Source organism: Cnephaeus nilssonii (genome assembly GCF_951640355.1).
Source record: "Cnephaeus nilssonii genome assembly, chromosome: 4".
Classification (NCBI taxonomy): domain Eukaryota; kingdom Metazoa; phylum Chordata; class Mammalia; order Chiroptera; family Vespertilionidae; genus Cnephaeus; species Cnephaeus nilssonii.
In genome coordinates, this window is record NC_137075.1 from 14,876,020 (window position 1) to 14,889,057 (window position 13,038).

At 38.6% G+C, this 13,038-nt stretch overlaps 1 protein-coding gene across 2 annotated transcripts in view; it reads right to left on the bottom strand.

The window, feature by feature from the left end:
• ODAD2 (outer dynein arm docking complex subunit 2) overlaps window positions 1-13,038 on the bottom strand; it is a gene marked incomplete at both ends in the record, with an annotated part of 204,179 nt that overhangs the window by 48,270 nt on the left and 142,871 nt on the right. For both annotated transcript variants that reach the window (XM_079769716.1, XM_079769715.1), the window contains 2 exons: window positions 7,497-7,718; window positions 8,932-9,120. In XM_079769716.1, coding sequence (XP_079625842.1) covers window positions 7,497-7,718; window positions 8,932-9,120 — 411 coding nt within the window. The remainder of the gene's footprint in view (window positions 1-7,496; window positions 7,719-8,931; window positions 9,121-13,038) is intronic.

Genomic DNA, 13,038 nt, shown 5'->3' on the forward strand with positions numbered 1-13,038 from the left:
AAAATGAAATAAGGAAAATATTTGATAGTAGCGGCCTGGTGCACAAAATTTGTGCATGGGGGTGTGTGTCCCTCAGCCCAGCCTGCACCCTCTCCAATCTGGGACCCCTTGAGGGATGTCCGACTGCCCATTTAGGCCCGATCCCACACCGGGATCAGGCCTAAGTGGGCAGTCGGACATCCCTCTCACAATCCAGGACTGCTGGCTCCCAACTGCTCACCTGCCTGCCTTCCTGATTGCCCCTAACTGCTCTGCCTGCCAGCCTGATCACCCCCTAACCACTCCCCTGCCAGCCTGATTGATGCCTAACTGCCCTCCCTTGCAGGCCTGGTCACCCCTAACTGCCCTCCCCTGCTGGCCTGATCACCCCCAACTGCCCTCCCCTGCTGGCCATCTTGTGGTGGCCATCTTGTGTCCACATGGGGGCAGCCATATTTGACCACATGGGGTCAGCCATCTTGTGTGTTGGAGTGACAGTCAATTTGCATATTACTCTTTTCTTAGGATAGAGGCCTGGTGCACGGGTGTGGGCCAGCTGGTTTGCCCTGAAGGGTGTCCCGGATCAGGGTGGGGTTTCCCTTGGGGTGTGGGGTGGCCTGTGTGAGGGGCCTGTGGTGGTTTGCAGGCTGGCCACGCCCCCCGGTGACCCAAGCAGAGGCCCTGGTATCTGGGATTTATTTATCTTCTATAATTGAAACTTTGTAGCCTTGAACAGAGGCCAGGGTCAGCCATGAAGCTTGGCTTCCTCCATCGCCGGTGGCAACCCAAGCCTCCTGCTCTCTCCAGCTCCGTGGCCACCACCATTTTTGTTGGTATTTATTTATCTTCTATAAATGAAACTTTGTAGCCTTGAGCGGAGACCAGGGCCTACCAGAGTGGGCGGGAAGCTTGGCTTCCTCCATTGCCGAGGAAACCCAAGTCTCCTGCTTGCTCCGTGGCCACAGCCATCTTGGTTGGGTTAATTTGCATACTCACTCCTAATTGGCTAGTGGGCGTGGCTTGTGGGTGTAGCGGAGATACAGTCAATTTGCATGTTTCTCTTTTATTAGTGTAGATATGTATTGATATTAAGTTAAACATGTTAAACTGAAATCTAACTTAATGAAACCCTTAAGTAATCATTTCTCACTTTAAAGAAAAAAATCAAATCAGAAAAAACAAGTCTGTTTTTTAATAATAATCAGAAACAAGTTTGTATATGACTCTATGTAGTATTATATAGTCACTGATACCTAATATTCCAATAAGTAATTTAATTCCCACCAAGTGGACAAATCCCAGCACTCCAGGAAATATCTGAAATGTGAAGAAAGTACTCAAATCCACAAAGGCACATTAAGAGTTACAATGAATAGAAAATGTTATAGCTCAAGCAAACACGAAGTATGCATGTAGACTGCATATAGACACCGAAATCCTGGGTGACCTCAGTCTTTAAAAATCTGAGTGATATTTTTCTTTTCCTGTACCAGACTTCAAAAACTATGGTGTGTGTTTGCTCCTGGGGTCATCTTCCTGGTTCTCTGGAATGCCACTCCACGTGCTGAGTCTGCGAGGCAGCCAAGGCAACCCTTTCAGTTCCACCCAAATGGAAATGCTCTCCCCTCACTCTGTCACTGCTGGACCCACTTCTGATTATATTTTCTGCAATTTCTTAAATTTCATGCTTTCCAGAAAGTTATAGGCCATAAAATAGCTTTCATTTGGCCAGTATAGACATTTGCAAAAACAAATCCAATGTCACCATGGAAAAGGGAGCTTAATGTCTTCTATAAGTGCTCATCATCTTTCTATTTGATCACTTTTTTTGTTGTTGTTTTCTTAGGACAGTGTTTGTCTTGCTCAGTTTTTCCTGCAACTTCTTTCCCTCTGATATTACTTTCCTATGTTACAATTTTGTTATAATTAGTAAACACAGGTCCTTATGTTTTTCTCATCTCCTAGACTTCTCATATTTTCAATAAAGTTACCAATAGCTCTGCATCCACATTCACAAGGTTTTGTAGTGATACAAGACCCTGTGCTGATACTTTTGAGGAGTTCTGTATATAATCAAAAAGGAAATAAGGACTGAATTATTCCTTTCACATTGTATTTACTAGAGCAGGGGATTTGTTAGTTCATCGAGAAGAGATTCTTACTAGCCAAGGCTCAAACACAAGGATTATTTTTCAACATAACTGAGTCAGGAAATCCTTGTTGACTGCTTAGCAGCTTTTGAACACAAACTCTTTGGAAACTCACTCTTCCTTTCTAGAACACCTGGTTAACCTAGTAACTTCCTGAGTTTATTCTGACAGCTATTCTTACTAATTTACATGCTCAGTGAGTAAAAATGTAGAGATTTCTCAGGCTTCTCTAAACTCTGTGCCAAAAAACATCTTATCCTCCCTCATTCGTGGCTTCATACCTCTTCACTGATACTTCCTGAATTTCCCCCTCTCTTGTCCCTGGACTTCTGCTGTCCAATAAAAAAAAAAACCACTAGCTAATGGTGAGAACTTGAAATACAGCTGCTCCAAATTGAGAAGTATTATAAAACACACTTTTTGAAGACTTAATATAGACACAAAAAAGTAAAATATTAGTATTTTTCATATTAACTATATATTGAAATAATATTTTGGATTAAATAAAATACATTACTAAAATGAATTTTACCTGTTTCTTTTTATCTTAAATTTTGACTACTAGAAAATTTAATACATTCTTAATGGATAGCACTGCTCTGACCCAAAATTCAAACTGACCATTTAAATTGAACACATTAGAAACTGAACTCAATCTATTCCAGACCCTCAATGCTGCTTCTTCACTGTTATTATAGAATAAACATAAGTTGTCATGAGTCAGATACATTGCATGACATCACCACTGCTGTTGAGGAAATTGAACAATGAAGGAAGCAACCTCTGGAATAAATTACTTATGAATAGGGTGACAAGACGAGTCTGGTAATTGTCAAAGAGCCTGTCAACATTGCTCATGAGCAGCTGCAGCAGGAATGTTTGCAGACCTGTGAAATAACACTATAAGCATTTGACTAGAAAGGTTCAGTAGCAATCAGGAATAAAAACAGCCAGGGATTTGCCAAAATAGTGGATAAAGTGTATATGCATTTGGTGTCAGAAATGTGACACGTTCACTGCAGGTATTTTAACCACCCTACTGTGCTAACTATTTTCTTGCATTATCTTGGCTAAAAACTCTTTCTCTTTGTCTAGCCCATAATCTGAAGTCATTTTTGACTCAACCTTTTCCTTTATTCTGCAGATCCAAGCAACTACCAAATCTCATTTTTTCTATATAAACCCAGTATGCCACTTTGTTTTTCTACCTAAAGAACACCAGAAAAGGGAAACACAGGTCCTTATGTTTTTCCCATGGCCCTAAGAGGGAGAGCCCATTGTAGGGCCTGCCTCCACAAAGTAACAGTAAACAAGAAAAACAAGTCCTGTTATTTACAGTGATCCTCCAGTAGAAATAGCAAGCAGTTAGGAGTGCAAATAGTCAAGACAGAAAGGCCTTCAAGACACCATAAAATAACCCAGAAAAGGATCTGGAGGACCCTTTCTTTGCTTTTCTGTTTCCTGCCCCTCACCCTAATCATTCTTATTGCCTTCCTTTTCTAACACATATAAGCTGTGTCTGAACACAGTTTCAACATTTTTCATAACAGAATACAATTCATAAATGATTTGGACTATCTACTGACTTGCATTAGAAGAAATAGCCGAGAGTTGCACATACACCTGGCATATATGTATATTGAATGGCAACATGAAAACTTTATTACATTTAAAAAATTTTCTGAGATATTCTCTTTTTAAAGTAACTGGCAATTGTCTAAACATGTGTTATATGTCATATACTTTACCAAATTAATTACATTCTATAGCTTCATTTCTCAAACTGTATACTTATATTAGGTTGTGCATGTCCTATTAAAGAATTGAATGCAAGATATCAAGAGAGAGATCAACAACAATACAATCATAGTAGGGGACTTTAATACCCCACAGATATCACTGGATAAATCCTCTAGAAAAAAAATCAGCAAACAAACAGCGATTCTAAATGACTCACTAGATAATATGGACTTAATTGACATCTTCAGAACATTTCACCCCCAAACCACGGAATATACATTCTTCTCAAGTGCACATGGGACATTTTCAAAGATATACCACATATGGGGTCACAGGCAAAGTCTCTTCAAAGTCAAGAAGATTGAAATCATATCAAGTATCTTCTCAGACCACAATGGCATAATATTAGAAATAAACTACAATAAAAAATTCAAACACTTGGAAGCTGAATAGCATGCTATTAAACAATGACTGGGTTACCAAAGAGATCAAAGAAGAAATTAAAAACATCTTGGAAACGATTCAAAGATGATACAACAAATCCAAAACCTATAGGACACAGTAAAAGCAGTCCTGAGAGGAAAGTTCATAGCATTACAGGCTGACCTCAAAAAACAAGAAAAAATGGTAATAAATTATCTACCTCTACAACTTAAAGAATTAGAAAGAGAACAACAAGAAAAGCCCAGAGAGAGCAGAAGGAAGAAGATAATAAAGATCAGAGCAGAAATAAATGACATAGAGACCAGAAAAAAACAACAACCAACAATACAATATATCAATGAAACCAAGAGCTGGTTCTTTGAAAGGATAAACAAGATTGATGAAACTCTAGCCAGGCTCACCAAGAAGCAAAGAAAGAGGATCCAAATAAACAAAATCAGAAATGAAAGAAGCGAAAAAACAACAGACCCTAAAGAAATACAAAGGATTGTAAAAAAATAATATGAACAACTCTATTCCAACAAACTAGACAACCTAGAGGAAATGGACATATTCCTAGAAAAATACAACCTTTCAAAACTCAATCAGGAAGAATCTAAAAATCTCAATAGGCTTATAACTATGGAGTAAATGGAAGCAGTCATCAAAAAGCTTCCAGCAAACAAAAGCCCGGGGTCAAACGGCTTCACAGGGGAGTTTTACCAAACATTCAAAGAAGAACTAAAACCTATCCTCCTCAGACTATTCCAAAAAATTCAAGAGGAAGGAACACTTCCAAGTTCATTCCATGAGACCAACATTACCCTAATACCAAAATCAGATAAAGACAACACAAAGAAAGAGAATTACAAGCCAATATCCCTCATGAACACAGATGCCAATATCCTCAACAAAATTCTAGCAAATCGGATCCAGCAGTACTTCAGAAAGATCATACACCATGACCAAGTAGGATTTATCCCAGGGATGCAATGATGGTACAATATTCACAAATCAATAAACATGATACATCACATAAACAAATTGAGAGATAAAAATCACATAGTCATATCAATTGATGCAGAAAAAGCATTTGACAAAACCCAACACCCTTTCTTGATAAAAACCCTCAGCAAAGTGGGAATAGAGGGATCATACCTCAACATAATAAAAGCCTTATAGACAAACCTACAGCCAACATCATACCTAAAGGGCAAAAACTAAAATGATTTCACCTAAGAACAGGAATAAGACAGGAATGCCTACTTTCACCACTCCTGTTAGACATAGTACTGGAAGTGTTAGCCATAGCAATTAGACAAGAAGAAGAAATAAAGTGTAGCCAAATTGGAAAAGAAGATGTAAAACTGTCATTATTTACAGATGACATAGAAAACCCTAAAGACTCCATCAAAAAATTATTAGATTTAATAAATGAATTTGGCAATGTAGCAGGATACAAAATTAATGCCAAGAAATCTATGGCATTTTTATACACCAATAGTGAACTTACAGAAAGAGAGATTGAAAAAAACAATCCCATTTACCATTGCACCAAAAAAATAGCAGCACAATTTACAATAGCTAAGATTTGGAAACAGCCTAAGTGCCCATCAGCAGATGAGTGGATTAAAAATCTGTGGCACATCTACACAATGGAATACTACGCTGCTGTAAAAAGGAAGGAAGCCCTACCATTTGCCACAGCATGGACGGACCTGGAGAGCATTATGCTAAGTGAAATAGGGTGATGAAGTATAATTAGAAGTTCGTTGGAGAAATATAAATATCACATGATCTTACTCATTTGTGGAATATAATGAACAACATAAACTGATGAACAAAAACAGATCCAGAGACAGAGAAGCATCAATCAGACCATCAAATCTCAGAGGGAAAGCAGGGGACGGTGGGGGTAAGGGGAAGAGATCAACCAAAGGACTTGTATACACCCATATAAACCTAACCAATGGACACAGACACCAGTGGGGTGAGGGCATGAGTGGGGGAGAGGGGCAATGGGAGGATAAGGACACATATGTAATACCTGAATCAATAAAGAAAAAAAATTGAATGCATACAGTAATTTTTAAATTAGAAATGTCTTCATTTTTGAAGTGATAATGAAGACCATTATCATATAGAAGTCAGAGCATTTATAACTCGTTAGCAACTTGGAATTAGTAATAATTTACTTTGGAAAAATTGGTGCTTAGTTTAAAAGGAGCTTTTTAATGCCAGTTTTTTTGCTTGGACAAACTAATTTGACTTAACTTATGTGCTATACGGTCAGATTTATATTGGAAATTTTGACACACTTATATGTAAATTGGGGTTAAGTTTAGAAAAATTACCATCATGTTAAACTACAATAGATTTGAAAGATAAATTAAAATAATTTCTTCAAAAAATTATCAATAGTTATTGTCAGAGTCTAATCCTCCTAGGATGTTTCATATTTGGCATGTGTAAACTTGACCAGATATGATTAACTGGAAATTTTATTAACTCTTGTTTGAAAGATTAAGCCCACTTTGAGCATGCATTTCAAAATTTAAATATGTTGTCATAGCCTCCATTTGAGATAATAAATAGTATATTGTATAAGGAAACAAGCTATTGAAAAGAACTACTACATTAAATCATTTTTTTTCTAATGCATGTAAGCTGTACATGAACTCTTAAGTATTTTTATATTTATTGTCATCAAAAGATTCCATGAGAAGCTCTAGGCATTTTCTATGTAACACATAGATACATTACAATCTATGTGCAGAAACTCTCCTACTTGCATATTTGTTTAAGGCAAAAGAGAATTTGAAACACAGATATATTTTTTAAAAAAGCATGTCTTTGAATTGTCCTTTCCCATTATGGTTCAGACAGTAAAACTACAGACTAGTTGCCGTTTCAGTCAGCTCCATTGCTATTTAGTTAGTGCCTATATTTTCTTTAATAAAGTTCAAATTATAGGATGATTACTTATTTTGCTGGGTATGTTTATTCTTTGATTAGAAAAATTTTCTCTCCATGCAACTCTTCTGAAGCATAGTCCATGATATGATTCAACAGCAGCTATGATCCAACAAGGAGGCAGTTTTGTTTGTCCAAATACCCACTTCGGTAAAACCTTAATGTTACTTAAGTTTCTTTCAAACTACATTTGCCTAACTTGTATGAAACCAGAAAGCCAACCAACTGTACCTTGACTGCGCCATTCTCATGCATGGTGATGCAGTTGTCGGCATCCTCTGAGAGTTGGTACAAGGCCTGAGCTGTTGCTCGATGCACATTGGCATCATTCGATTTCAGGTAACGCACCAATGGAGCCACTGCCTTGTTTTCACCAAAGGCCACTCTGTTTCTGCCCCACATACAGCAGCATGAAATGGCTTCTGCTAGATGATGCCTGAGTTTATCGTTATTCTGCATAAAGGAAATGAATGGTGGTATGATCCCATGAGATCATGTTTATGCACTAAATGTTTATTACCCACTAAGATGCCAATGAGTCAGGAGAGAATGGATAGCTAGATATCCAGCTGCTGTCTTGAAGGGAAGTAGTATTTTGGTGGGTCACCAATGGACCATGTTTTAATCCTAAATTCTCATTTTATGAACTGAACATTGTCCGTGACCTCAAAAGTGAACCTCCCTGATCACCTGGTATTAGTTATTTGCCTGGTATTATTATTATTATTTGCTCAAGGCTCAATTTCCTTTAGAGCAAATATTCTCAATTCAGAATTACAGATCCACAAGTCATTTAGTAATAAATATAATTAGAGAATATAGGACATTCTCAAGAGAGCATTTTGCTTAACTGGGATAAGTAGATTTATTATACTTCATCACCCTAGGAATACTGCTTCATCAGTAATATACCTTGGTTCCCAAGAGGGAGAAGACAGTGTAGCAAACAATGACATATTTTGAGTCTGCCATTTCCTTTCTGTATTATTTATGCCATTATATCCAATGTCTAATTAATTGTGTGCATAAGGACACAGTTTTCTTTTTATTGATTTTAATGTTCGCTTGTTCAAGCAACAACTTGGTGTCCTTACCTGAATCTGGCGGATATTTTTAGGAACTCAGTATTAGGCCCTCTAGACCAAGCATCCTTCCAATGATTGAATTTCATCTCCATGACTTTTCTGCCAAGTGGTAGTCCAAGCTATGCTCAATACCTCTGGTAATGGTGAAGTCATTACCTCTCAAGGCTGTTTATTCTATCTGACACAGCTCTGAATAACTAGTACAGTGACTGCCAAAGTCTCCTAGCTCAAGAATGCCACTGATCCAAGCCTGCTAAGCTGGGGGAGGCACATTTAATTTCTAAAGTTGGCATGAATAATTATCTTAAGTATATTAATAATGATGTGAAAATGATAGTTACTATTTCTATAAGAACATATTCGTTACCATTTTATTTACCAGTGACAACAGCCTTTATTTCACAAGGATTTTAACACTGTATTAGTCTCAGAAATTAAATGAATTAAGCCAAATCTCATACCTAATAATTGATGGTTATTAAACTTAAACCCAGGTGTCTGACCTTAAAGCACATTGCTTTTGCCTCTATACCATGACATCGTATGACAATATGCATTTAAAATAAAAATACATTACTTACTGTATTGGCTAGTTTGGACAATAAAGGGACAACTCCGTGATCTGTAATGACAGCTAAATTTTCTTGATCTTTTGCTATATTGGTAATAGCAGCACATACACTTGCCAAAACTTCTTTATTATCTGATTTCAGTAAATTGACAACAAGTTCCAAACCACCAACAAAGGAACGAACCATTTCTCCAGCATCCTATAAAATAAAAATAAATAAAGATATCTATATATATAAAAGCCTAAGCAACCATTACAACCTAATGACAGGAACGACCAGTCGACCAGTTGCTATGATGCATACTGACCACCAGGGAGCAGATGCTCAATGCAGGAGCTGCCCCCTGGGGTTCAGTGCACTCCCACAGCCAACTTCCTGTGGCTGGCCAACCTCCTGTGGCCCCTTCCCCTGGCCAGCCAATCTCCACGGCCCCTCCCCCTGGCTGGCCAACCTCCCACGGCCCCTCCCCCCTCCCCCCCACTGGTCGGCCCCAATCGGCCCCGATTGCCAGCCAGGCCGAGGGACCCACCCATGCACAAATTCTGCACCGGGCCTCTAGTCAATAATAAACTAATATTTAGCATTTTTAAAAGCAAAAAGTAATGGTAAAGCTGTGAAGTACACCCATGCCATTAAAAAACAAATTCAGTTTAATTTATTTCCATATTATACCTAATTTCTATGTGTTTATATATAAATTATGTGCATATATAAACATACATACACATAAATCAGTTTCAATGAATATTTATTGAACAACTCTTATATGAGTTAGAAATTAACAAAATACAGTTGAATCTTATACTAATTTGCAACAGTTATGTTCTTTAAAATCATCACAAGTGTAATTAGTGAATACTGAACCAGTGCTCCTAAGGGAAATACAGCATTAGGTTCCTGCCAGCCTCTGTGTTTCTGTTTAAAGGCATATTTCATATATTGTTCTTTTCCCTTTTTATTGAATTTATCGGGGTGACACTGGGTAAAAAAATTATACAGGTTTCAGGTGCACAATTCTACAACACATCATCTGTACACTGTATTGAACAAAGTGAACTAACAAGCAAAATAGAGGCAGATTCATAGGGAGCAAGCTGACAGCTATTGGGGGGTGCTCATTTGGGGGGCTGTGGAGGGATTGAGCAAAAAATTAAAAAAACAACAACTCATAGACACAGACAACAGTGTGGTGATTACCAAGAGGAGGGGTGGCGGGGGGAGTTAAGGAGGGTATATTAGTAAGTGATGATAAATGGTGATGGACGGAGGTTTGACTTAATTCATTGACATTGAAACACACTATAACCTATGTTTAAATGAAGCTTATTTAGCACACGTATTTTCTCTGTAAGGCACATTACAGCCTTCTTGTGCTTAGAAACATTAGAGAGCAATTTAGAACTATTCTTGCGGGCCATTTAAAACAGTAAAGTCATAAAAAAAATGTGGAAAATGTGACACTAAGTAGACTACAAAATGGATGCTTACTATGAAAGCTGAAACAAGATGGCAGAGTATCATCTTGTTTGACCTTAGCCGAGAACATGCGTATTGGGCAACTCAAATTTCTCCAAGAATGACCAAGAAACTGCCATGAATATTGATTTTGCAGTCACACAAAAAGTTTAGCAACTAGGTGAATTCCTGAGTGATTCAAATCTGTGAATAATATGGATTGACTATGTATACCCTTCTGCCATCATGTTGCTTACAATCTGTGGGGAACACAGGCATTAAGAAATTACAAGTTTAGTGAATAGCCCTAAGGGAGAAGAGGTAAGATACTACAAATACAACAAGGGAATCTCGGCTGGTGTGAAGATTTGAGGATTGCCTCCCAAGAGGATGTTTGTTAGGCTAAAGCCTGACACCTGAGGGGGGTTGTGGGTGGAGGAATCATCATGAAATACAGATCTAAGAGTGGGAGAGATGACTTTTCTCTAGTTCACAATGGTAAGAGCATAAAATAGGAAAGAAAGAATGGGGGAAAATGAGACTTAAGAGGTGGGATCTTGACAGGTCTTATAAGCCTTGTTAGAGCTTGGAGTTCCTTTTCTGAGCATGTGAAAGCCAATAAAGAGGTTTAAGTGTAGTGTGAGGTGGGAGGGGATTTTATCAATTTTGTTTCTTGGAAGCTCTCTCGGGATTGCAAGGTTAAAGGTGGGGCAAAGAGTGGTGCTGGGAACTCAGAGACTGTTTCACTGATTCAGGTAAGAGGTAGGGATAGTTTAGATCAGGGGTAGGGAACGTCTGGCCTGTGGGCCATATCAGGCCCCGGAAATCATTTGGTCTGGCCCTGCCAAGGCATTAGGGGTGAGTTAATTAAATGTTTGACTAAGTATAGCAGGCTAATTTTTAAACTGATAATTTTGTATGGCCCACAAATGATGTTATAAATATCCAAATGGCTTTTGACGGAAAAAGGTTCCTCACCCCTGGTTAAGATGAAGGTAAAGGTCTAAGCCTGGATAAAAGGGTGTGGATTTGTGAGGACTGATTAGAGAAGATAAAGACAAGTGATTCAATGATGATTCCCATGTTTCTGGGTTGACCTAGTGGTGCCAATGTTGGAAAGGCAGGGTTTTATTTTGTTTTCTGGAGCAGGGAAGGGTGATAGTTGGTGGAAGAACACCTAATTTGGATTAGGTGCCCAAAAGTATTTACGTGGAGACATCCAAGAGTCAAGTGGATATATGGGGGTGGAGCTCAGTAAAGAAAACCAAGACTAGATATGTAGACTAGGAAGTCATCCGCTTAAAGGTTCTAACTGAAGTTAAGAATGTGAAAGAGTGAAGAGTGAGAGAGAAGTGGCACTGGCCCAGTGTTCTAGGTGTGGGCAGAGAAAAATAATTTTACAGAGGAAATGGAAAACAAATGGTTGAATAGAAACCCACTTCCCCTGATGTATGATGGTGGCTGTGTAATATCCATTAATTATTTCTCAAATTATAGAAATTAGCATCTTTTGAGTTCTAAATATATATCAGGCACTTTACACAAATTATCTCAGTTAAACCTCAAAATAAACATGCTAAGTAGGTATTATTTCCATTTCATATTTTAAAACTGAGGTTTAGCCCTGGCCAGTTTGGCTCAGTGGATAGAGCGTCGGCCTGCGGACTCAATGGTCCCGGGTTCGATTCCGGTCAAGGGCATGTACCTTGGTTGTGGGCACATCCCCAGTGGGGAGTGTGCAGGAGGCAGCTGATTGATGTTTCTCTCTCATCAATGTTTCTAACTCTCTATCCCTCTCCCTTCCTCTCTGTAAAAAATCAATAAAATATATTATTAAAAAAAATTGAGGTCCAAAGATGTTGCACCTCATAAACTAGATTGTGTCCTTCATAAACGCTGGGGCCATGTTTTAGTAAACTTAGTGATCTTTATACATCATAAATCTGATCATCTCATTCCATAGCTGTCTGCTCCTTCCACAGCTCCCCCCTGCCCTGAGGATAATACTCAAACCCACACATGGCTTCCAAGCCCTTCATAGTGTGCCCCGGGCTTCCCTGCCTTGCTTTACCTGCCTTGATTCCCCTTCTCCAATGCCCCTCGCACACCCTCTGCCAGTGGCTCCCCACAGGAACTAATAACCAGAATCCTGGCACTCATTCCCCAAGAATGTGATTTATTAAGTCTGGGGTGGGGCCCATAAAAAAACATCTGGGTTTCTAAAAACTCTCCTGGTGAGCCTGAACTTCAGCCTGCATTGGGAACACTGCTTGTGCATTCATGTCCTCAAATGTGCTGCTTGCACATGTCTCCATGCCTTTGCACATGCCCTTTTTGGCTACTTTCCCATTAGCTTGGGAATTCTACACAGCCTCAGCTACTAACTAAGGTACCATTTTCTTCAGGAAGTCTTTCCTGAAACTCAAGTCTGGGTTAAGCTGTTCCTATTTGATTCTTCTATATCATACTAGCACTTACCAATCTATGCAATAGTGGCTTGATTGTTTGCTTTTACCTTGAACTGTAAGTTTCAGGAGTGTAGAAACCCTCTCTTATTCACTGATGTATGTCCAGTACCTATGCCAGTTTCTGGCAGTAAGTATATATGCTCAATTAACATTCCTTAAATTTGATTATATACAAATTTGCAGATATAAAAGG